This window comes from Paramacrobiotus metropolitanus, unplaced genomic scaffold, assembly GCF_019649055.1.
Source record: "Paramacrobiotus metropolitanus isolate TYO unplaced genomic scaffold, Prichtersi_v1.0 Parri_scaffold0000035, whole genome shotgun sequence".
Classification (NCBI taxonomy): Eukaryota; Metazoa; Tardigrada; class Eutardigrada; order Parachela; family Macrobiotidae; genus Paramacrobiotus; species Paramacrobiotus metropolitanus.
This window is the reverse complement of record NW_026570255.1, coordinates 49,084-75,602: the sequence shown is the minus strand read 5'-3', so window position 1 is coordinate 75,602 and position 26,519 is coordinate 49,084. Positions and strand designations below refer to the sequence as shown.

At 46.7% G+C, this 26,519-nt stretch overlaps 3 protein-coding genes and 1 long non-coding RNA gene across 4 annotated transcripts; 2 read left to right on the top strand and 2 right to left on the bottom strand.

The window, feature by feature from the left end:
* Positions 1-1,566: 1,566 nt before the first annotated feature.
* On the bottom strand, positions 1,567-3,293 carry LOC129589529 (speckle-type POZ protein-like). The gene is made up of 2 exons (XM_055484321.1): positions 2,867-3,293; positions 1,567-2,441 (listed from the first exon to the last, which is right to left on the bottom strand). The coding sequence occupies exons 1-2, from the start codon at positions 3,169-3,171 to the stop codon at positions 1,781-1,783; spliced, it is 966 nt and encodes a 321-aa protein (XP_055340296.1). The 5' UTR covers positions 3,172-3,293; the 3' UTR covers positions 1,567-1,780.
* Positions 3,294-7,578: 4,285 nt separating this feature from the next.
* LOC129589535 (uncharacterized) lies at positions 7,579-8,295 on the top strand. Its single transcript, XR_008690617.1, has 3 exons — positions 7,579-7,634; positions 7,702-7,932; positions 8,006-8,295. It is a non-coding gene; the product is annotated as an uncharacterized LOC129589535 (long non-coding RNA).
* An 8,695-nt stretch (positions 8,296-16,990) lies between these two features.
* On the bottom strand, positions 16,991-19,538 carry LOC129589521 (uncharacterized). The gene is made up of 4 exons (XM_055484315.1): positions 18,607-19,538; positions 18,420-18,519; positions 17,412-18,140; positions 16,991-17,351 (listed from the first exon to the last, which is right to left on the bottom strand). The coding sequence occupies exons 1-4, from the start codon at positions 19,442-19,444 to the stop codon at positions 17,042-17,044; spliced, it is 1,977 nt and encodes a 658-aa protein (XP_055340290.1). The 5' UTR covers positions 19,445-19,538; the 3' UTR covers positions 16,991-17,041.
* Positions 19,539-21,541: 2,003 nt separating this feature from the next.
* Positions 21,542-24,791, top strand: LOC129589517 (uncharacterized). The gene is made up of 4 exons (XM_055484310.1): positions 21,542-22,342; positions 22,402-23,364; positions 24,057-24,301; positions 24,505-24,791. Coding segments are annotated over exons 1-4 (1,878 nt in total). The 5' UTR covers positions 21,542-21,673; the 3' UTR covers positions 24,506-24,791.
* The last annotated feature ends 1,728 nt before the right edge of the window (positions 24,792-26,519 follow it).

Here is a 26,519-nt window from a genome sequence, read left to right as displayed (position 1 = left end):
GTAAACTGGTTTCTGGGCCGAAGCACTCCTTCTACTACCGTGTGTCGCTGTGCTTTTCAGAGTGAAAACGACATTTTCCATACCAATTTTATCCGCGCAGCCATGAGGCCTCCGGACACAACCCCTGCCATCAACTGCGAGATGACGCAGGTGGCGCTGCCAACCGAACTGTGGCAGGAAGCCTTCTCCCTATTGGACACTGTGGAACAGAATAAACTGCGTTCTGTCTGCGGAACATGGAACTGCATCGTGGATGCGCCAGTGCTACGTTCAACGATCGTCATCCGCACCACCACACGCGAAGCGTTTCTTGGCTTTGCGACTCTATACCACTGCCTACGCCCCGGCACGCAGCGAGTGGTCGCTAAGTGTTTGTCTGACAAGCGGATGAGTACGGACTACGCGATGCTGGTGTGCGACATGATCCAGTACGTGGCGGACCATCAGCCCGGCATCCGCCTGCGTTGCCTTCATCTGCTTAACGTCCAACTTCGCTTGTTGATACACGGCACTACGAGAACCGCTCATACCTGGGAAGGTCTGCCCAAGCCGGAACTGCATTTTTATTGGCTGGAGGATTTCCTCGCCATCAGCGGCAGCCTGCCGTGCGATTCCCTCCACATCGTTAACGGGGATGTGTCGCTGAACTGGAAGCCTGACTATGGTGCTTCCATGTCCATCAACGTTGCCAGCGCTCGATTGCCGCTCGGTGGTGCTTTCCACAGCGCATTCTTGGAAGCGATGGAGGCGGCAGTGTCGCGGCCAAGTAAGAAGAAGCTGCAGTTGCTGTCGAATCTGCTGCAGCGGTTGCAAGTGGACGGGAATCCGAGACGCGAGGAAGAAGTGAAGAAAGTCTTCTGCAAGGTAGACATGCGTGTTTTACATCCAGTTTCTATTACGACGTGGACGACGTTGAAGTGCCGATTGGTTTTACAGATGCTGGGCGTACTGCAGTTGGCCGGTCCGCATCCGTCGGCGCATTACAACGGGACGAAGTGGTGCGTGGACGGATTGGAAGATGTGCATCTGCAGAAGTTGTCGCTGCTGTGCCTGCACTTCCTCGTTCAACTGCAAAAGTGGGCAGCTCGGATTGGATGGTGATCTGCGTGAAGGCCAGCAAATTCTGCTCCACGTTATTTCATTTATCGGCCGAGTCCACCGTGCGCTACTAGTCTTAGGTTGTGGTTCAGTGATACTAGACGCATGAAACTAATTCGTTTGTGCTATGCAACTTTCCTGTTTCGATCCGATTCACTGCATCTCTTATGCTATTTCATTGTTACTACATTTGTATTTGGATTCGATGGATCTGTTTAAAGTTTGGGCACGACGTTTCCTTATACCCCAAAAGTGAACGAGAATTTTCGGAAAAATATATCGCACAGCATTTCGCCCAATCGGGATGTACGGGCAGTGATTGGGATTTATTTCACTGCTTTTTGTAACAGACAACTTCTTGGTCTGACTGTTTCGTAAGCCTAACATTCAGTACTTTCCATTTCACCAACATTTAGTAGTATCGCTGTTCGTAACGAACCCATTAAATTTTGTTCGATCGTCGCGCTTTCTTAACCCAACTTCCGAAATGACTAATCTACGAGTTTATACCAGCTTTGCACGGTTGCCTTCAAAAAATCGAAGTTGTCGATACGAAACGTGCCGAAACCTACAAACTGCTTCACACAGCAAGCGTAGAATTACTATTATCGCTGGAAATTGGTTATACCAATAACTATGATACAAAAAGCCGGTGTTTTCCTGTCATGGAATGGCTTGACATTTAAATTTCAACGCAGTTCTCCCCGATAAACTGCGCCGCCTTGACCTTCAGCTTCTTCAGCCCGCGTTCCTTGGCAAAGACCAGATACCGGAGCGCATTCTCCACATTGAGACCATCCGCCATAACATCCTCGCAGTGCGCTCGCCACTCCCGCATATCATACTTATCCGCCGCCTCCAGCAGCTCCTCCATCCGCTCCCCTTGCTCCAGGGTTCCGCAACACGTGTACGCAAACCGCAGCAGCGCCGCCACGATCTCCGCGCTCTCCTCCACCCGACACACCCCGGATGCCCGCTCCTTCATCTCGGCGTGGAACATGGCATCGAACACCGGGGACTGCGCGGCGAGCAATGCGCGATGCGCCGGGAACTCTTTGCCCTCGCGGGAGACTACGGTGCAGTCGGCGGACCGGCCGCTGTCCAACAGGTGGCCCAGGCTGTGGAGCAGCTGACGCTGGTGGGCGGCGGTGCGTCCGCGGTCGGGTTGGGTGTAGAACGCCAGGCTGGCGTAGACGGTGGCGCGGCTGCGTAGGCGACAGTGGCTGGTGCGGCACAGGGCGTAGTAGTCGGAGTCGATGGGGACGGAGACGGAGCGGGCGGTCTCCTGGCTGGCCCAGCCGTCCGGCCCGATCGTTACCTCGAATTTGTCACCGTAACCTGCACTATAACCAAGACATAATATAATTAATTTACGTTGCTGCGTTCTCTCCTAAAATTCTTTTTGTAAATCAAGTTTATTTGAACTACAGTAACTTATTTCGTTTCGTCTCGTACGGTAGTTTGATCACTTTAAGCATACAGTACATTTAACGATACGTATACATAGTAAAAGTATATATAAATTTTAGTATGGATACATAATTTATTTCTTGAGTATAATGTACATTTAAGTAAACACTGGTGTATACATAGTTAAAACTTCGCTTACGAATTTCGAAGCATAAGGAAGAAAGACTGCAAAAAAATCACTCATGAAACCTGGAAAATTAAGCAACAAGAAGGAGGCAAAAATGATCTAAGTACTGTTGTGACTGGTACAATAAAAACATAATGTTAAAATTATTGGCATAAATGGCTGAATAATTACCTCACGGTTCCGCTGACCGCGCACTCCACGCGTATCGTTTCCGGGCTGGTCAGTTGTGTGCGCTCGATGCAGGGCTCGATCTTGGCGGAGGCGACGCCGTTGGTCTGGTTGACGGTGATGGTGATGCACCAGACGGTCGGCGGAATGCCGGTGTGCTGCGGCTGCTCCTCCACACTGATATCAGCCGTGTAGATCCAGTAGCCGCAGCCGTTGGAGCTCTTCTCGAAGCGCTCCGTAGGAATTTCGTATAATAGGACGATCGGATACAGGACGCCGCTGTGCTGCGTTACAGTGCGGCAGGTCATGGTCAAAATAGTGGAGCAACGTGATGTCTTATACAAGCCGCTTCCAGTCGAAATTGTAAAAAAGAATACTGATAGCTCCGTACAGGTGTCTGCGTGTATTTTTATCTAAGGTTAGTACGTATCTGCTGTAATGTGTTAGCTCTGATACTGTGCTGGAATTTGTACGTATTCAGTACAAACATGGCTTCAAACTGCATTAAATTGTCTCATCAGGCAAAATGCATGCAAATATGTACCGAACTCACATGTCCTAATGTAGTATCATGCAAGGTTTGCGTGATGTGTGCCTGATGTCGGTACAGGCGGAAGTTGTATCGTTGTGCACTGACGCATAAGGCATTTCCATGTCTCACACACATGCGGACTATGTACAAGTACAATGGTATGTACATAGAGCAAGTACATCATGTACTGCTCTAGGTACATACAGTCATATACTGTACATGTACCGGCTGCACCATTGCCGCTGCTTACAGCGACTGTATCGTTGTATACTGTAGTAATTGTACATGTGCAGTGCAAGTCATAATGATTATTATAACGGTTTATCACAAATCGTAATGACATTTGCGGGTACAGATGTCGGTTTTACAACTATATGACTATATCGATAGTACTAACCCGGCAGGAACGTACATAATGTGGCTATTCTGAATTGTGTTAATTTAGGAGTTAACTAATAATTATCCAATGTGCAGCTAATGTATTCTACCTGTATAAAATCATTGCAGTTCCTTTATTATAGTATTTGGATTTTTCGATAAAATATTCCTAACTTGGTCGCCCACTACGGTGCCGCGAAGTTTAAGAAGTTTGCGCGACAGTTTTGTGCAAAGAGACATTTTAACGTTCGCCCAGGGTTTCTCCAGACGATTATTACCTTATTCGGTAATACAGTACATTCACATATAAAAAATATCGCAGTGAAACTGTATCATAATATTCGCTCGGTTTGCAGGACCGAAACACCCAACCATCCCTTCATAAATATTCACAATTTTTTTCTCTAGGTGCCAGCCAGAGAAGATTAGCCTCTTGCGGTGTTTTCCAGTTTCACGATACAATATTCTTAATTAATTTTATATGCGATTTAATTAAACGCCGCTGCGCTGGAAACAACCGCAGAAAGTGAGCTGTTACCGCGCCGCGGGCGCTACGTGATTCAGCCACAGCAACCACGGTGCATGCTCATAACGCATGGCGAATTAAACTGCTCGACAAAACCAGTCGCTGCAAAAGAACCGATTAAATTAAGTACCGTACTCACTATATGGGACATTTCCGTCAACACCGAAAAACTAAGCGGAATAACACCTTGCGCACTATCATGCAGCTTGGGGCTAAATTTCTTTGCCGCTTAACAATCACACGCGCGTATAAAAGCGAAGCTAACTGCTTTTTACTTAATCATAATTATTACACATTAATTTTTCTTTACTTTTTACTCGTGCAAAATCCTGAACAGTCTGTAAAATGTCGGCACGCGTAGCATGTTTTTTCCTCGTCTTCCTCGTCGTGTCAGCCAGTAAGTGTATTTGAATATAGTTGTATTGCGATTATTTAGTTTAACCCTTGTGCTGTGTCGTGTAGATGCGTATTCCTTGGAGAGAAGTCGTCGCAATGTTCTGACCGATGCCGGAAAGGGCGGAGTAGTGGGAGCCGTGATCGGAGCGCTGGCGCCCGGTGTCAGTGCCGGCGATGGCGCGAAGGTGGGCGCGGCGGCCAATGTTGTCAAGGGCGTGGTGCAGAAGCACTTGGGCAAGAATAAGGACTAGAGACCCACTAAAGCAGCCGCATGGGAGTTCTTCACTGAAGCGCTGTACGTTCGTTAACGTTTGAGTTGTGATAGGAATGCTGTCTGACCTGAATCTGTATACTGTTGTTCAATGATTTTCTACAATTGTTTACAAATAAACGGGAAACGTGCTGTACTCGTAAAAAAAGACACGAGAAAGTGCAGCAATTGGACAACCGAAATGTGCGCCAACGAACGGTTCAGCAGCAGATACACGCGGATATAGGCAAGAGAAACCACAAAATCAACAGAAACTGCGATAGATCACTAATACGAATAATCAGTATCGAGTGTATATGCTAATATCAGCTGTGAATGGGACTCTAGGACTTGTCAAAAAAACAGCACGCCTGAAAATGTTCTTCCGTACAATGCCAAAACACACACAGCGCTAGAACGCTGCCTAACCTGTTGCTATACGAGAACCTCGTCCTGACATCCCTGAGAGCCATGAACATAAGGAATTTTGAAAATCCTGGCAACTGATTATCGTGTATCTGGTCACCGCTGACTTTGCATATTATAAATTAATCTAATTTTAGTCCATAATTTAGAACTTCTTGTACCCTTTCGCCTTTCGATTACACAGTAATGCTGTGTACACTGTACTGTGTTTTCGGCATCAATTTCAACCATCTACCAGCGCCATCACCGACGTTATTTTCAACAGTTTTCCGGAGGAAAACGTTATGAAAGTCACGGAAGCACACGAGGAATATGGAGTTTTTGAGTATGGCATAGCAGTAACACTCTCCGAAAGCACAGCGTATCTAGATTTTCGTTGCACAGACACACAAAGCGAATGGGCTCTTTTTGATTAAATCGTCCTTTTCCCAATTGCTTGTTACAACACAGAAAACGAGACATATTATAGACAGTTCAACACACGATTTTCTGTTTGGTTTAAAGCCAATGTGGCCAGTGCAGTGCAAATACTTACTAGAAGAAGTAAAACAATTCATCGCTAAATTAGGTTAAGGCCGTCATTTAGCCGCTTAGAGAAGCGCCGGCCTCCTTTCGACAAAGCTGCCGATTTATCCACAGAGCCATCCACACCGGACCACACGGCCAGTGATTGGTTGACCTTTAAACCGGACGCCATCTTGCTCTATTCATTCCACTGACTGCTGGCGCCGCGGCAGCGGCTGTGCTCACTTGCTTTATTTATCGTTTGCTGCATGGAAAATTAGGAATCGATTTAGGGTTTGGAATTTCTTCGCTAATTATTTTCCTTTCCAGAAGTATATTATCTCCATTTTATGAATTATCCTTGATCGGTTTTATTGCCCACTAACCTTCCGTTACGCGAGTTAAGCACTCAACTCGGCTACGTCTACTGAACTCCACATCTGAACTGTTGTTTCAGGCGGGAAACTTGAACTCCTGATCTTCTCAACCATGTCCAAGAGACTGCATTACGGCAACAGTGTGGACGTCCTGGGTGACGATGGGATGATGCGGCGCGGACGCGTGGTGGACCTGGCGTTCGACGGGCTCTTCGTCGATTTCCTCTGTCCCACTCGACACCGAGAATTCGTCCCATTCGACAGGCTCTTCCCGCCTTACAAACCATACAAGAAGGGAAACGGTAATCGGCCTCGCACTGTTTATAACGAGCTTTCCACTGTAACCTTTGAAGCCCTCGTTCCAGAATCACCGATGGGTCCGTGGATCTGGCTCCCGTGTGAAGCGGTGGTTTTTGGAACCGGTGTGCCGCGGGACGAGCAGAGTATCGGCCCCGTGGTCCATGTTCGCCGTTCGCCCAGCGGAACGCCGTGCACCGAGATCGTCCCCGGGAATCGAATCCGCCGGAAAGGATCGCGCGAACCGATTCGTCCCGGGATGTTTGTTAAGGACAGCGTGCAGCTGGACGATCAATTTCGCTCCATGTCAGCGGAGAATGCCGAGACGCTCATTCAGCGAGTGAATTTTGAAGTGAACAACCGTCTCTTTCGTTCTACGATTAATGTGGTGAGTTTCGTTGACGCCCGGTTGGATTTCATTCCGTGGCGGGATTTTTCCGGCCCGCCGGACTGGCATTATGGACCTGCGGATCGGGATTCGGCTCGGTCAGATGTGTTGCGCGCTTTCTGGACCGTCGATGCGGAACTTCATGGCGAGCGCAGCAGAAAATCGAAAGTTCCAAGCGAGGATCCTACAAACAACGTAAAGATAGAATCGCTTCCGTTGGATTTGCTGGTGGAAGTGTTTTCGTACTTGGAAACCGCGAAGCAGACCGAGCTGCGCAGGGTCTGTGCAGCGTGGAACTCGATAATGGACGCGCCGACGCTGTGTGCTTGTATCATGATCAGAGATGTCGCTGAGTACTTATGGGGGCGAGGGTTCGTGGACATGGCAACCGTGTTCAAACGCTTGCATCCTGGCGCGCAGCACGTGATACTGGTACACGAGAAAAGCGTGACCACTGACCAGCGCATTACAGGCATGATGCGGCTGTGCAAGATGATCGGCTATGTCGCTCAGCAGCGACCCGGAATCCGCCTGCGAAACGTGGTGCTCCGCGGTTTCCAGTTCAACCTGCAAGTGGATTGGTCGGCCAACGTATCCGCATGTCTGGTGCATCCGCCTCTTCCTTCCGAGTTCCCGCGAAATGGAACGCCTCTGTATCGTCTGCAGGATTTCATCACCGCATGTAGTCGTCTCCCGTGTAACACCATTTTCTTGTCAAACTGCGAGCTTCGTTTGGTCTGCTGTAATTATGTTTTTGAAAATAGGCGTGTGCAGCTCACAGCCAAGGTTCCGCTATTGCCAGTACGTCAGGATTTTGGCTGCGTTGTATGGGACGCGTTGGAGACGGCGGCACCGGTAGCGAGCGAATGGTTCCTGCAAGAGCTGTCCCGCTGGATGAAAGGCACTACGAATGGACACAAGGAAAAGTTATGTGCGATGCTGTATGGCACACAATCCTCTGATCCGCGTCCGTCGGCGCATTACCATGGAAAGAAGTGGGTGGTGGATGAGCTGCATGAATTACAGGTAGAGACTCTGTCGCGTATCTGCCGGTATTTTCTCTTGCAGGTTCAGAAGAGGTGTTGAAGGACTGACGATTTTGGAGCCATGGCTCGTGGATGACAGATTGTTAAATGACGCCCTGGGATTTTGGGGTTGAGAGTTGCGCTTTCTTTTTTCTTCACGCAACTTATGACTTCGCTCTCGTTTTTTTTCTGTTGTGTTCTGGACAATATTTTAGCAACCTTTTTGTAGATTGTAATACCTTTCGTAGCGTTCAGTTTTTTACGTTAATGATCCTTTCATTTGCCATGTAGTTGCCGATTACTGATTAGCATTGAACGTGAATTCCGATTATCGAGCGCTCTAACTGTTGTGTCTTATTGTTCTCTGATACATTGTCAATGCTAAAATTATTCAAATCTCGATAACGATTTCTCCTGAAGTCTGCAATAACGGCATAGAGACACCCGGCTGAAAATAATTGTCGATAATAATTGCAAATCACTAAAATTCCGTCGAAGAGTAGTTCCTTCCTTTCTGTAGTCGCATCTGCTTAATTTCTCTTCAGTTGTCCCTCTGAAATTGCCGAAAAGAGGCCGAACGACGCATTTCCATCAAATAAAGAAAAAAATTTCAGAGAAAGGTGCGAGACGTGCGACAAGGTATTAAGTCTTTAACTGTATCAAAGTTTAAATAAAAAAGGTTAAGTTGTTTCACTCATAACGCTATCACACAGACGCTTTGCACCGCTAAAAAGTTTACAAATGAAGAGCTGAGAACTGCATGGAATTACTGAAATCATAATTTCAGTAACTCCATGGAATTAGCTACTAGATTTCTGATTTCAGCTCTCAGTTTTGGCGCTTCGTTCGTGGTGTGGCCGGTACACTTTGCGGCAACTTCATCACCGGAGATTGAAAAGGAAAGCGAGAGAGCGTTCCGAGTCAGTTACTGGAGCTGGGAAAATTAATCTTCTTAAAACAGCATTAACCGTTGTCAATAACTGTCACGACTTGAGGTGGCGGCACAATACGTATTTAAATTGTATGCGAATTCCGTATCCTGGAACCCGGTAGGCTGTGAGATTGCAGACTTCCCGTGCGGTAACTGAGGTTTGAAGAAGTGCCGGCATGACCTGTGCCCGGTGCCTGTGCCCGGTCCCTTCGCCCCCCTTTTATTTATAAAGACCTGTGCAATACGCATAGCAGAATACGTACAACTTGCGGCAACATGTCAGAGAAAGTAACAGTCAGCGTTTGCCCTGTAGGGCGGGTGGGTGGTAATTTCAACAACGCAACAGCATTAATCAGTAAGAACACGAATGCGAGTGATATTGAGCTGTAACGCACGAAAGGCAAGATGCACACGGCGCCGTGCTGCCGGCGCCGGGATGAACAGGGAAACAACTGTACAGGGATACTGAGATTGCGCCAATTTAACATTTGCTGAGTAAACTTTTTCGTTTAATCGTAAATAGACCTAGATATTGTCATCGAGCCATGGAAATAAAGTGCAAAAAAAAGTAAACTTAACTTTCATATATTATGAACCGCCACTGAGGGCGCAAACAACCAACTGATCGTTGTCATCAGGACAACAATGGCACACTGCAACCGCAGTTGCCGTGCTGGACAACACACCGCATAGAGGTCACAGCGGACACAACATTATCGTGACATCAGTGCCACTGCACTACGCCACAATAACGATTGTCATTACTCGCTTGGACCGGTTTAGATGTAGAAGGGTTGCCGAACTATATAGCCAGATGTTTGGAAACCTTAGTGTACCCACAATACTGACATGTTAGCTGAAGACGGACAGCTGTTTCCTTGCTGTCCTTCTTCTGGCGGCATGTAAGGCTTGTAGCTGATGCAGAACTCCAGGCGACGCATCGAGTAGGTAGTCGAAAGATAATTGCTAGCTACCCGAAAATCTGTATCTAGAGAAGGCGCACCAGTCGTGGCGCTGTGGCAGTCGCTGCGAGCGTAATGCTGGACGGTATTCGCCGATACCGTGACCGATGCTGTGAATTGCAGCCGATCATCATTGCTTCCAGTTAAAGATCAATTATTGTCACAATAATTGTCGGCTGAGATGCACAGCACGCAATGGAGAAAACGGCAATAATGAAGGGGGAAACGGCAATAATGAAGGCACAAGCATATCGAAAGCGCGACGGGATCCTAACCGCGGCCGATGAGTTGACACTTGGAAGCAACGCCGAAAGCAACGCCGAATGCAACTGCTACTAAGTACCACAGTTTTAATCGATGAAAGTCGTGCGGGCCAGTCGATCGATAATTTCGGAGTGCATTTGATGGCTCACGAGAGTCACGTCAAATGCTTTACCGTTGAGTGTTTCTGTGATCGTTTTATTCAGCCGCGTGATATCTCCAGTAGCATGTATAGCTGAACTGGGGCAATCGATTGCCATTTTCGAATTTTACAAAAGGCGTTACTCACTCCGGAGTCCGGATCAATCGCTTTGTGGCTGCTTCAAGCTATGCAGCATCGCCGGTCGTTTGATACTCTCTCCTGTGCTTATTACGGGAACGCTAATTAGAATGTAATACAGTGTATAAGCGTTCACCGGGTGCAACTGATCACAACACCGACTTTTATCACGTAGTATACCAGCAGCGGCAACAGTGGTAGAGTTACGGTACTTGTACGGATATCGGTAACAATCTATCCACGATGCGCCAGCGGAGTACGAGCACTGAACTCGTACGCTACTTTAGAGTCTTCCGCAGCTGCGATGCAGAGACACTTCGAACCAGCGAGGCGTGTATTGGCAAATACTGCATCAGGCTGCAGGTTTACCGTCGAATCATTAAATCGATATTGCAACGATGCGAGGCATAGTCTCAGCTAAGAACTGGGTACATTGAAGCTTTATCAGAAAATTCTACGCAATGTTAACTTTCGCAGGCATTGTAATTGGATGACTAATAAACTATTGCCGACTAATGAAAACTGTAAGGCGAACAACAGCATGTGCATGGGTGCGGATTTTAATTCACGAAAATCCCTGGCAAACATATTTGTCTGTCGGTACAACGAACGGAACTGCCGGTACCTCACCCGCGAGCCACACCCAGGGACCCTGCGCTGTCTCCGGCACGAGGACTTCCACGGGAGTAGTGGAAAACTCTTCGTAACGCGTGTCGAAAAGCTCCAAAGAGTTGGTCTGGGCCGGGAAGAGCCGTTCGAAGGGAGTGTACTCACGGCGCCGATTAGGACAGAGCAGATCGACGAATAATCCGTGGTCGGCCACGTCTACCACGAGTCCGCGCCGCACTATCCCGTCGTCGCCCAGAACTCCACGCTGTTAGGATGTTGCAGTCTGCTGATCATGCTGGTGATGTCTTGGCACGAAGGTCTGCCTGTTAATACTGCAATGCAGATCTAAATTCCAAATAACAGTAGAATAGTTCTAGATTTACGAGTACAAAAATTAAAACACAACGCAGCCGGTCGTAAATATATATGGGGAAAACGTGAACCAAGCACAGGAAAACAACGGCGAACAGCAGCAGCGTGTTTTGGCTGTATTAATAGAAACTCGTTAGTATTGCCCAGCGCACACTGCTTCATTAATTTTGACAATTAAAATGTTTATACAGATCGTATGGTAGAACTGTCCAATTTTCACTCGGCCTAAAGAATACGCGGTTATCTATCCGGCAAAACTAACTCTAATCCGCCCAATGGAAAGAGACAGCCAATCAGTGGCATGCGACTGTCCACGCATGTACATACAACTCATACAAGCGCACCAAACAAAAGCTTTAACCACGTGCAGTCGTTGCCGGCGTTGTTAGCCATCATCTAATTAAGTGCACATTAGCCAAATCAAGAGAAACAAATTAAATCAACCTGTACTTCTTGACTCGTAAAGATGTTTAGGTGGGCCGGTATATGATACTGTCGTATCCGATTATCCAGCTGCTTATTTTTCGTAAATTCCGGACAGTTTGCTCTTCTTGGGGTACTTGAAAATTTCAGAATCAATTCACCCATTTTCAAGCTATTTTCGTTATAAAATTCCACAGTTATGCAATGTATTACGTGATTATACAACCTAAAATGAGAAACATCAAAAGACACCCCAGTATGAAACACCAATAGGTCAGATTCGAAATTAAAAGAGTAAATCCAAAGAGTTTTTTAACTCGGAAGCAAAAAATCAACCAAGAACACATAAAGTTGCTGTACTTGTATACTTGTACACTTGTTGACTTGTCAGCAATCCGAGGAAAAGAAAGACAGCTTAGAAATCCGAGTATCGGCGCATTCGGACCAACCACAGTGGTAGCAGCCCCTTGTCATAACACACGAAATCGATTGGAGTGGGCGCGCGGATGGGCGCCAGTTCAGCGTCGTCTGGATAATCCCGCACCAGGATGGTCAGCTGCAGATTCCCCGGGACAACTCCATCCAAGTGCCTCACGTCTTGTTTCCGCCAAAATCGCCAGAATCGTCTACGTTTAGGGCTTCGTATGTTCCGTAGCTGCAGCATACAAATAACCTTGTAAGACACCAGTTGCATCTAACCATTCAGTAGTTCGATATTTCTCTTATTTCAGCCACTTAAATTATGCGGTTTCAAATTTGGGTCACCTACACCTCTTCCAGGTGGCGCGCTGGAAGAATAGCTGCGGATCGCAAACTCTTCTAGGCTAAAAGATTGTGCGATCAGCAGCTATGTAAAAGCTAAAAGTTTTAGCTTTTACATTGCACCCGGTACACTTTCTTAAGTTAACGCTTAGAAATTCACGAGCGAAGTTTTCACTATGAAAACTATTCAGAAGCTTACAATTTCAGCAGCTATCGATGCTCCTGCCACTTCAGTCCCGGATCTGGCACCATTTTCACCCACTTAGCGTGAAGTTCCATACGAAAGATGTTACAATCAGCAAAAACGATCCTAAAATATTGTCCAGCAAAAACAGGCGAATAACAGACCGATGTCCAATTTTGGTATTACTGCATGAAAAAAATGAGAAAGCGCATCAGCTATCAACCATAAAATACCTGAAGCACCATTATCAAGCTGTCATCCACAGCTGGCTTCGAAATCATCAGTCTATCAAAACGTCTTCTGCAGCTGCAAAAGGAAATACCGGCAGACAGGCGACAGATACTCTACCTGTAAATCTTGCAGGTCATCCACCATCCACTTCTTGCCGTTATAATGCGAGGACGGACGCGGATCACAGGATTGTGTGGCATACAGCATGGCGCATAACGATTTCTTGCGTCCATCCGTAATGCCTTTCATCCAGCGCGAGAGCTCTTGCAGCTTCCATTCGCTCACCATCGGCACCGCCGCCTCCAACGCGTCCCACACAAAGCAGCCGAATTCCCCACGTATGGGCAGTTGCGGAATCCGGGCTGTCAGCTGCCGGCGCCGCAATTCTGAAACATAATTACAGCAGACCAAACGAACCATACAGTTTGACATGAGAATGGTATTACACGGGAGACGACTGCACGCTGCAATCAAATCCTGCAGCCGATACAGATGCATTCCATTCCGCGGGAACCCGGGAGGATCCGGCGGATGTACTGGACATCCGGACACGTTGGCGGACCAGTCCACTTGCACACTGAACTGGAAACCGCGGAGCACCACGTTTCGCAGGCGGATTCCGGGTCGCTGCTGAGCGACATAGCCGATCATCTTGCACAACCGCATCATGCCCGTAATGCGCTGGTTGGTCAAGCTCCTATCGTTCACCAGTATCACGTGCTGCGTGCCAGGATACAAGCGTTTGAATACCGTCGCCAAGCCGGAGAATCCGCGATCCCACCGATAATCATAGCCATCTATGATCATGATGCAAGCAAGCAGCGTTGGCGCGTTCATCATCGAGTTCCACGCTGCGCAGACGCTGCGTAACTCGGTCTGCTTTGCGGTTTCCAAGTAAAAAATACCTCTACCAACAATTCCAACGGAAGCGATTCCGTCTGTGGGTTATTTGCTTGATCGTCGCGTGAAACGTTGGATTTTCTGCTGAGCTCGCCATACAATTCCGCAACGACGTTCCAGAATGCGCGCAGTACAATTGATCGAGCCCAAACGCGATCAGCAGGTCGATAATGCCAGTCTGGTGGGCGGGTGAAATCCCGCCACGGGATGAACTCTAACCGAGCGTCAACGAAACTCACCACGTTAATAGTGAAACCAAAGTGCCCGTGATTTACTTCATAATTCAGTCGCTGAATGAGTGTCTCGGCATTCTCCGCGGACATTGAGCGAAACTGACCATCCAACTGCACGCTATCCTTAACGAAAGTCCCGGGACGGATCGGTTCGCGCGAACCTTCCCTACGAATTCGATTACTGGGAACGACCTCGGTGCGCGAAGTTCCGTTTGTCGTACGGCGAACATGGACCACGGGGCCGATTGTCTGCTCGTCCGGCGGCACGCCGGATCCGAAAATTACCGCCTCACCCGGGAGCCAGATCCACGGACCCATCGGCGATTCTGGAACGAGAGCTTCAACGGTTACAGTGGAAAACTCTTTATAAACAGTACGAGGCCGATTACCGTTTACCTTCTTGTAAGGCGGGAAGAGTCTGTCGAATGGGACGAATTCCCGGTGTCGGTCGGGACAGAGGAGATCGATGAAGAGTCCGTGGTACGCCAAGTCCACCACGCGTCCACGCCGCATCATCCCGTCGTCACCCAGGATGTCCACGCTGTTGGCGTACTGCCTCTTGGGCATGGTTGGAAGCCTAGTTATTCCTCCTGAAACGACAGCTCAGATACAAAATTTTAAAAAATTAGGAAAATTGTGCCTTTACTCGCGTAGCGCGAAAATTAGTGGGCAGTCAAACCAATCAATAATAACGAATAAAAAAGCGCAAGAGCTGTTTCCGAAAAGGAAGAATAAAATAACTAGCGAACCAATTCCAAATCATAAATCAACTCCGAATTTTTAGTGCAGCCAACGACAAAGAACGCAAATGAGCTTAGCCGCAGCGCGGCGAATGCTGTGCAGCGGAATGAACAAAGCAAGATGGCGACCGGTCAAAAGGTCAACCAATCACTAGCCGTGCGGATAGCTCTGCTGATAAATCGGCTGCTCTACTTTATAGAAACGAGGCCGGCGTTTCTTTTGACGGCCATAATCTGAGTAGCGATTACTAGTAAGTAGTAACCGTGAACTGCTATTGGCACTGCACTGGGCACACTGCCTTGTTTGCACTGACGCGCGGCGTCTCTTAATTTTATTGAGTTGGTTATTAGCGAGGATTTTAAACATTACATTCAGAAACATCACATTACAAAACAATAACAGCATTAAGACCATCCGAACGTGGGACGGTCGACGTAACAGACAAAACATTTTGGAATTTGCGATAAGCAAGCGGCTAGTACCCATGCTACAGATACCATGACTCGGAGGCACCGCGTCATGCGTTTGAAAGGAATGCTTGCCTCTTTCGCCTTGCGAAAAACTGCACGCGCGATGGACCGGCCACGGGCAGACACAGGGCAGACCAAATTCTCCCTTCTCCTGTGATTCATCCATCGTTTTACCTCTCGCATGTGCATGTGCACTTGCGGCCTACCGATTGTCACTTTTGGTAGTCGGGCCCGTCTCTCTGTGACCATGACTGTTCCTAGTAAGCACAGTCTTAATTGATTTTAATTACTTTTTATGACTTGTGCTCGCGATTTCTGGGCATGTGTACTAGTCCGGTTGCTTATCGCAAATCAGGTATTGGCTTGTACTGGCTAGCATGGCTGGTAAGTACGAATTCTGCTGTTTGTAGTTTCCAAATTCGAAGCGCCTGTTTTAAGCGGCTGATCTAGCTATAAACCGAATAACATAGATGGCGGCAAACAACCGCCGTCTTCCACTCGAGCGCACGTATATCTGTCGATGCCTCTTACGACAATTATTATTATTATAATCACGGTTTCTAGTAATGTAAGCTATTTAAGGTGTATCATGTCCATACAAAACAACTACGTCTAATAAAAACACCAAAACTTGCAAGAAGTGACCCCAAGAGGATCTCCAATGGATTGGCCGGGTTCGTTATCTGTCTTTACTAAGCAGTTGGGAATAGAATGGTCTGCCCAAAAAGAAGCCGTTTTTCGTTTTGTCTGTCGTTTGTCTGTCTGCGCAGCGAAATCAACGAACGCTCTGCTTCCGGTGCATGTTGAATCCTGTGCCGTCAGTCTCAAGACTTCGACTTCCTCGTGTACGTTCTTCGCACGTTGAGAAACTGCTAGGATTCTCGAAATGCGTTATAGGCATGGCAGTGAAGCAACGTCGAAGCAGCAGCAGCGTGATTTGGCCGTAAAAATAGAAAATCTTCAGTATTGCACAGCGTACACTGCTTCATTAATTTTGACAATTACAATGTTTATACATATCGTATGGAAAACTGTCCCGTTTTCACTTGGCCTACCTAATACGCGGTTATCAATGCGGCAGACCTCACTCGGATCCGCGCAAAATGGAAAGATGCAGCCAATCAATGCCAGCCGAAGGTCCACGTACGTACACACGCCCCAAACAGACGCTTTCCTCGTGCAGTCGCCAGCGTTGTTAACATCAATCTAATTAAATGCACTTCAAATAAATCAAGAGAAAGAAATTAAATCACGCTGTACTTCTTGGCTCGTAAAGATGTTTATGTGGACCAGCCTATGATGCTGTGGTATCCGATTAGGCTGGATTAGCATATATGTAGCTCACTATCTGTATACGAAAAGGTAAGTGGACTCAACAACACATTGTTAAATGAATGGGCGACATACAATAAAGTTTGCTTAGGCCAGTTAGTTATTTTTCTTCCAGCGTTTTATTTTGGCAAATTCCGGACAGTTTGCTCGTTTTGGATTACTTGCATTTTTCCGTACACCAGACTCTGTGGTGCAATCTTGAAAATTTTTCAATCAATTCAACCATTTTTAAGTTATTTACGTAAGAAAAATCCCACAATTATGCAATCTATTATCAGTATAATGCGATTATGCAACACAAAATAAGAAACATCAAAAAGAAACCCTAGCACGAAACACCAATATGTCAGATTCCAAATTCGAAGAGTTTCGTAACTCGAAAGCAGATTCAGTGAAGAACACATAAATTTGTTGAACACTGGTTGGCTTGTTCATCCACGGAAAAGAAAACCTGTCTAGAAATCCGAGTATCGGTGCATTCTGTCCAACCACAGTGGTAGCAACCCCCTTTGTCATAACACACGAAATCGATGGGAGTAGGCGCGGGGATGGGTGCCAGATCAGCGCCGTCTGGGTACTCCCGCCCCAAGATAATTAGCTGGAGATTTCCCAGAAAATCTCCATCCAAATGCCTCACGTCCAATTTCCGCCAAAATCTCCAAAATCGCCGGCGTTTAGGGTTTTTATACGTTCCGTAGCTACAATATACAAATAACCCTGAAAATGTGAGAAACGCCTGTCTTAATGAGCAAGCTCACAATTTCAGCAGTTGCCGAAGCTCCAGCCACTGCGGTCCCGGATACGGCACCATTTTCACCCAATTGGCGTGAAGATCCATGACGCGCTTCCTTACTGCCGGATCCACCGGAGGACAGTGGGCCATTAACGCCGATTTGAACTGTTGCAGGCATTCTGCTTTCTCCGCTTTGCCACGGGCATAAGGCAAGCTCATCTCGGGGATCCTGATACTCATAGAGAAAGATCCCCTAGATTCGACAAATCCCGGCATTGGATGCTGAAACGCACAGCCCAGAAAGTCGGCGGAGTATGGAGAAGCGTCAAAATCCACCGTGTAGTTTCTGATGAACAACCGTTGGCACACATCCGTCAAATCCAGCGCATGGAAATACATGACACTCCAATTCTCATCATCTGGATTATCTTCGTCGGTTGGATATAGTCTGCCAACGCGCACGCGCAGATTCATCAGCATGATCAACGGGAGTATGCACTTGATTTTTAGCAGCTGCACGATAAGCAACAGATAATAGTTATTGAGAGCGCCGTTGTCCGTGTTGCGGTGAAAGAGATTGTGGAGAACTAAGGCGTGAGTGTTGCGGTTAACGGTGTGGTGCAGTAAGCGCGCTAGCAGGTAGCCCTCTGTTTTTCGGTAAAGCGGCCATTGCGTGCTGAGATTAGCCAGGTCCAGAATGATGCACGCGTTAAAAGCGGGATCCGGCAGCAAGAGATCCCACAGTGCGCATGTTCTGTACACTAAATGTGCTTATTGTATTTAGATTTTACATGTACTTTTCTTTTAGGCATTATCGTAAGGGAACGACTTGGTATGGTATTACCTAATATAATTGCTACTTCCTTAATTACGAATCAGTATCGGTTATAGTAGTGAGAATTTATTTTTTAAGTAATAAAGTATCAGTTGTATTAACATTTAAGTATTAGTTATTATTGAAATGTAAACTTCGATATTGAGAGACTGCACAGCATAGTAGCGGCAAATCATATAAAGAAGGTAAAGCGCTCACCGTTTCGCCCTGACTTTAGAGTGGATATCCAAAGATTCCAGAACGAACGAGATGATTTCAGGCGGCATATACTCGAACAATTCATGATCCTCTGTACAGTCTGCACCAAACGAAAAGTATGCTTGATACAAACGTATTCGTTCACAAAATAATGAATATTCTCTTCGTTCTGATGACCTCAACCTACCTGATATCGAGCACTCGCGGCCGCCAGGACATCGTTCGGGTTTTCCACAGTACTGAGATAAATAGTATTCCACACCCACAGCAATTCTCTCCGCCGTATTAATCTTCCAAGACCAGTTCGATTCCCATTCATTCGGGCAACAGAGTGGACTAACGTGCGAGCACTGTATATGCCCAATAAGAAAATATAAGCTCTTCGCATTTATTCGCACAAACAACCGATCCGCATACTCCTGATAGGACCTCTCGCGTCTTCCCCCGCGGAACACCATATCCAGCATCCGTATAACACGATACTCATCGATATCCAACAGTTCCATGGTGCTTACCGGGATCACCACTTTTCGCGGGTGAGGTTGATAGTTTGATTCATCCGTTGGAAACCGCGGGATGCTGTTCGTATCGGCTATCTGCCAGGGATGTACAACGTAAAAGTCTTCCCCGTTATCCAGGTTATCCACAACGACACAGCTCAGAAATAAATTTCCCTCCGTGCTTTGCTGCGCAAGTTTCCCGGGGCGGTAAACATAGGGACCGGTGGGAGTGTTTCGTAGTGCAACATGCAGAGGTTCGTACTGCATTTCTTCCAGTGTGTTGAGGTGACCGTACGCGTGACTGGAAGTCATCCATACTTGTTTAGCTGCCACCCAACAAGGGGCGATATCGGCACAGTCGAAATCTATGAAGAGCCGCTCTTCGTCCGTGTCTTGAAGAAATCCCAGGTACAATTCATCGGATATCAGATTAACCATCACGGCATAGCCCAGGTTGAAGCATCCACGACGTCTTCCCGTCGAAAAATACGTATTTAAAGCAGACTGAACCGCCATTTCGCTCATTTGGAACTGAAACCGTAATTTTTAGGCAACAGACGGTTTGCCAGGTGTTAGGATCTGTAGAACTGATTTAAATTTCTGTCTGCAAGAGCCCAAGTTTAAGTTCATAGCAGCTCTACTGGAAGCATTACAGCGCATGCTCGGTTTTTGAGCGATCACCTAACAGAAAAATCGATAGACTGGATCGTATAGATTATTCCTCGCAGCAATGTCGGTAGTACAAAGTACTTGCAGCCTCGCACAGACAGTGTAGTCGGCAGCACTGTCAATGTTTAACGCTTTATACATTATTTCTGTACGATCGTCTCCTATTATTTGCTCACATTCACTGATTTTGGCATGGGAATATTCCAGTGACTTCCCTGTGACAATTTTTAGCGGACGCAAAGGTAAAGGTAATGCTAAAAACGGCAAAGTGAAAAGGCAGACGTAAACTTGGCCGACCCGCCAATTGCTTTGTTCATAATCGTGTATCTTGTGGCGACCAACTCAAATAGTAAGCCAGTAACCAAATAAAAGAGGTGAAGCGATCTCATTTCTCAAGCGCCAATTGCGAGGACTAATTCTGATACTTCACTGATCACAATGCAGTGGTTTATTATTCGGAAACGTGTAAACTAGAACTGCGAAAGAGAACCGTTTTATAAGTGTAATCTGGAATTTGGAATAAGTTCGGGATCGAACAATTCGGATTTACTTGACCATTGAACTCAGTGTTTTCATGGTTTTCATTGCACTTGTGTAGGGCTCAAAAATATAACTTGATCCTGATACTCTGGTACGGCGGGACGCTATCTGAAACTCCAAGACATAAGTGGGATTATTGCACAAAATCCGTCGTGTGTTTTCAACTACATATACCGAGAGTTAGACTGTGCCTCCGTGTTCACTATTTACCGGTTCTTATAGCGTTATCGTTTTTAAGACTGTTTTACGCAGCTGCTTTTTTTCGTTAATGTTCTCCATCTACTTACCTGTTAGCATTTATGCTTATTCAGGTTGTGCTCTTTTAACCCAGTACATATTAGGAAGTACCACATTTCTGTATCTGTCACAACAATGGTGTGTGACTGAGTTCTTTTACCTGTGTGTGTACCTACTGTGTGTGTGTGTGCGTATGAGACCTATGTAAAGGTCATCGATGGCCAGTTCCTATGTTAAATATAAGGAGCCAAACATCCAGGTGTGTAATAACCTTTTATTGGCAAATGTCCATTGACCATTAATGCACAATACAGTACACTATTAGAAGTGATCACGAGGCTGGATAATACTCGAATAAATAGAATGCTTTTGATAGGCTCTTTATATATGGATCGGTACCGCTTAGGGTGTGATCGATAATCATCCGTATGATCATATGATGTAATCATGATTTCATAATGAGTAACTATGGCGTAGTTATTATCGCGTTGTTCTTGGCAATTAACCCTGACAAGCACGTAGTGGCCGCGTCTGTGTGAGTAATTGTGACTTAACTTGTTCGATTGCTGCACTTTTAATAGGTAGAGGAATATTTTCCAAATACAGTAAAATCATAGAAAACGGATATTTCTCAAGAACAGTATATACATACATGATACAAACACCCTGTTCGGAAAAAGGATGCTTGTATGCATTACGAGCATACCAAATATTAATTGTTAAAACCGTTAATACATATGTTTCATGCTGTACGACTGATGACATGTTTGCCAGCAGTTACAGAGAACATGCAGCAGCATTTCTTACCTGAACGATGCCGCAGTACTCTGGAAGTAGATAATAGTAATTCAACCGGCGCGGATGATTTCATCGCATGTTGAATAAGAGTACTCCTAACTCCAGCACGTGATGCAAACGCATGTACAGAGTATAGAATGATAGTACATACAATACCCAGACGTGTGCTGGCATAAACGTTAAACCGATGTATGATTTTTTGCTACAGTCAACTACTGTACAGTCTACAAACTGAGCGCATTCAGGTCGAGATGGGTGAGTAATCATGCGGAACTGAATTCCGCACGTATCGCTGTACAATGCTTGATAAACGGAAGGAACGCCGAAAGACTAATAATATATCATACAAATTCTTCAGCAGCATTGACAGACAGGAATCGCTGCTGGTGCCCGCAAAACGAGTTCTCTCTGTAGTGTGGTGAACTTTCATCATTATTTAAAGTCATTTAAGCGCACAGAGTAACAGTGTCTCAAATAAATACAACATCCTCTTTGAACGGAATACCGACCATGTGGAGCGGAATCAGCGCCACCAACCGTGTGGATGTTGTGGCTAACGACGGCCTGTTCCGTTATGGCCGTGTCGTGGACGTGACGAACCGGGGACTCATTATCGACTTCCTGTGTCCCAAACGACGCCGCGAATTGGTTCCTTTCCACCGCGTATTTCGCTGCCGCACAGATCCACCGGTGGACGGCGAACGTATCGCTAGCGTCTACACTCGCGCCCGTTCTCCCGTTCCCGTGGAAGTGTTAGAGCGAGATAGTTCCTCCGACGCGTGGACTTGGTTCCCGGCTGAAATGATCAATCTGACGGACGGGACACAGCATAGCACGTACATTGTGGCCGTTGTGAAATGGTGGGATGAAGGCGAGCGTACGGATCTGGTCCCGGTTGAACGGATACGCTGGAGTGTCCCGAGGCACTGGTGGGCGGAGCATCGTTGGCCGGAACCGCGTTCGATTGTTGCTACAACGTGGACCCCGCCAACGGGGGCCAGCTGGCCCGACAGATTCAAAAGGAACACTTTCACCAAGCGTTTTATCAAAGTGCCGGTGAACTACACGCTGCCGGCGAAAGAAATCCTGAAGCGTCTGAAAAGCAGCGGACCGGTGCCGTTTGTGGAGGTCGTCACCGGATACGTGTGGTACATCCACCTCGAAGGCTGGCGCTTTGTGGTAAGATATATTATTTCTACATCCTTTGCTCCGAATTAAAAGTTCGTTTTTTTTTCCAGGATTCGGCTTTAGAAAAACTGCAAAACGAACTTTCTGCATCAGTTCTACGGATGATTGCCGAGATGACTGGCCATCCGGCTGACTGCGGTGCCAAAGTAGACTTCCCAGCGCTACCGACGGAACTGTGGCGCGAAGTGTTTTCTCATCTCGGCACGTGCACACAGAACAGGCTGCGCTTAGTCTGCGCCGCTTGGAACTTGATTTTGGATTCGCCGACGCTGACAGCAAACGTTATCGTCAACAGCGCCGATTTCGAGGCCACCCAGTCCGACCGGTTGGTCTACTACATGACGGCACCCATTTTTAAATGTCTCCGCCCAGCGACACATCGCCTGATTGTCTGTGATGGGCGCCGAGTGCGAAAGCCCCCCGCCCGTCCATCCTTACAGGATGTTGTTGCGGATGAAAAATGCCACTTGATGAAGGACAACGATGTGTTTAAGGTGCTGGATGTCCTCCGCTACATCGGCCAGGAACATACCGGCGCTCGGCTGAAGACCTTCTATCTGGTGGGATTCCATTGCCGACTGCGAATCGGAGCGGGTTATTTGCCGCGCGCGTGCGAGCTCCATGGATCTGGAAGTAAAGCGGTGAATTGGGTGTACGTGGAGGGCGCTCGATGCTACTTCCGGCTGGACTACTTCATCGCCTCATGCCGCGGCGTTCCGTGTGATTTTTTCCGCTTTGTGAACTGCTCCGTCCATCTTCATTATACGTTTTTGGACAAGAAGACGATATATTCGCCCCACGAAACCATTTATTTGCACCACAAAACCTATATCGATACGGCTGGCATAACAGTGACCAGGGATTTCGACTGCGCCGTGTGGGATGCGCTGGAGACGGCGCTGCCGATGCCGAGCACCGACCGGTCGAGTGGGATGTCGAGATGGATGAGGGCGCTTACGCTGGTCGCAGCAGAAACCGGCCGTGAACTAGTATATGGTACCGAAATGCGCAAGGTGAGACGAGCTGTTGACTGATCACATATGATTAAAAAACTCCTTCCTCCATATACAACGAAAACTCTAGCCACCTCTTCTCTGTTAAATTTTTGTGCCTGCAGCAGCTGTGCATGTGTTTACAATGCACGGTTTGAAAACAAATATTAAGCTAATACGGCATTGAAGCTTTGATCGACTGGCCAGTTTTCGTAATTTTTGTATGTTATTATTTATCTAAATTTATTTCCAATTACTAAAATGGAAATTTAAATTAATGTATTAATATTTTTTAGCATCATTAATTTAGTGTTCTTATCCTTTCTCTGCTGGTCTGAAATTCCTTTGTGATGTTTTTTTTTACTTTGATTTTTTAACATAGTATTTAAATAGTATTTGCATTTAGTATTTCTTATTCATTTAAAAGATATGCATGTAATGGGCTGCCCTTTTTTAAACTGGATAAAGTCTGGACATACTGGGTAAAGCAACAAATCATATTTCTTACGTAAGATTATTCCCTGTTTATTTATGTAACTATTTAGTATTATCGCTTTTTGAAATTTGCTGATTTTCATACTCTTATGGTACGATCTGCCGGGTCTTCGGTTCTGTTAAAAGGTTAATTATCCACTTTAGCATCGCTTAAATAAGAATTCGAAGATTATTCTACACCGCCATTAACTTCGGTGCACCCTGTTTTTATTCCGCAGATGTTGTGCGCAACTCAGTCTGCTGATCCGCGTCTGGCATCGCAGCACCGAGGACGAAAGTGGTGTCTGGATGGACCCGAGGACATTCCATTCGATACGCTGTCGCGCATTACGTTACGCTTCCTCTCGCAAATGGAGGGCGACTGCACCACGCGGTATTTCATCAAAATCATTGAGGAACGCTTGTTTCCTCAGTACGAGTACGGCTTGGAGTACGATTACTGCGGCTCGGATTCGGATGACTGGTAAGCCTCCCGCATTCACTGGAGCTTCTGGGAATGAGTTTCGTGCAACCAGTAAAATCATGGGTTAACCTGTTTTGCTTAGCGTAATCATTAATGTGTTAGTGTTAAGCAAATTGTACCGCTTATCCGCAGGTTGAAAATGGCCAAATTCATCCGTGTAAATGTTATAAAACGTAGAACTGCATTAACGACGTGGATTTCAGATGAGCAGTAAGATGTACGACCAGGCGCAGCAACGGATGCGGTTGCATGACCGACTCGGCCAAGCTGGGGTCCTATGGCAGTATCCATGCAACGGAATGTGTGCCGCGTCGTGTCCAATGATTCCCGCAGCGGAAACGAAAAATGCGCATATACACTTTCTGATCCAATTTTTACCATCGCCTGTACTCTAAGAACCGAGTTGCCAAAGCGTGTGCTGATATAACTGCATAATACAGTCAATAAACCGTAATAAAACAGCTACTAGGAAAATGCACTTAAATGTGTGCGCAGCGTTTTTTTAGCATTACAAGTTTTCTGAATTTAGAAAGTCTTGAAATTTGTATTTTGTGGTTGCTTATTATAAAGTTCAAAATAATAACTTTATATTTCATTGTTTAACGACCTACGAGTAGGTAACACAAAATTAAATTATTGCATGCAGTACACAGTACACGCTTTTAGATTGGCACACACGCTTTTAAAGATGTTTTGACGGCATTTGAAAGGCTACCCATGTATCGGGTTCACTGAGTGACTCCTCGTCTTTTGCATAAAAAAATCTAGTACATAGTTTTTACATATAAATTTAACATAGAACATAGTTTCACGTATTCATGTATCATTGTACATAGAATTTCACATAGAACATTTTACATATAACACAGATTTTTACATAGAATAAACAGCCGTTACAATTTATAGAGGCAATTTATGTCCTCTCGGAAAACTAGGCCGACAAAAATACTTTTCCTCAAATTTATTATGTGGCTGCGACCTCACGTGAAAGCGCCGGTACTGAGGCGAGCCAGAAATTAGCAGTAGAAGTAAAGTGAATTAACAGAGTTAAAGTGAATAATTACGGATTGACGAACGCGCTAAATTACCGAACTAAGCTGCTATTTTTCAGCGCACAGCGCTGACCACAGCTTGCAAAAGATATCATTTCTATGCGTACATTTTTGCTCGCAGCGCAACGAGAAAGCGCTGGGCCATCGGCGACAATTTCTCCCACTCCAAACCTTGCAGGCCGTCCACGCACCACTTCTTCTCGCGGATATGCGACGGCGGACGGGGATCCGTGGAGTATAGCGCGCACAGCGTCTACAAAACGTAATCCTTGCACGGATACCACACTGAAAGATTGCTAGAGCAGCGTTAGAAAGCTGTAGACCGTGGATTCTACCGTGCAAACGTCTCGCTTCGAATTCCAGCCCTTTTCTATCCACTCGAGCAGCTTGTGTGGCTCATCTTCACCCAACATCGGCAATCCCGCTTCCAACGCGTCCCACAGTGCGCAGCCGAAATCATCTCCAGGGGGCAGTCGCGTAGGGCGCATGTCGACCTGTGTTGTAAACTTGTATCTGCTCCATGTTACTTCAAAGTTGCAGGCCAAAGTATGGACCGCTGTTGGCACGATCTGGATAGTGTCGCACGGTAGAGTACAGCACAAGGAAATTAAATCCTCCAGCCAATAATAACCGTATCCCGGACTCGGCTTCACAGGATCCGGCTGATGCAGGCCACATTCCGCAATTGTCGAGAAGGTCGATAAGGAACTCGAGTTAATCAGCAAGTCAAATCTGACGCGGTGCAGAAGGACGGAATGGAGTCGGATGCCGGCTTGATGATCAGACACTGATTTTATCATATTCAACACCATCGCTGCATACTTATGGTCCCACTCCGCGTACTGGGGACACGTGATGATGACGCGGTGGGTGCCGGGGCGTAGGCATTTGTACACAGTCGCCAGGTCAAGGAAACCGGCATAGCTGTAGTAATCGACACGGACACACCTCGTTCGAACGACGATCGTGGAGCGCAGCGCTGACGCATCCATGATCCGGTTCCACGTTGTGCACACAGCGCGCAGTTTTGTCTGATGTTCAGTGCGCAGATGAGAAAAGACCTCCTGCCACAATTCCACCGGTAGCACTAACGTCATGTCGTTATCCGCTGCCGGAGTTTCAGGAGGAGACTGGAGGATGCGGAGCACGCGCTCCTGGAAGCGAGC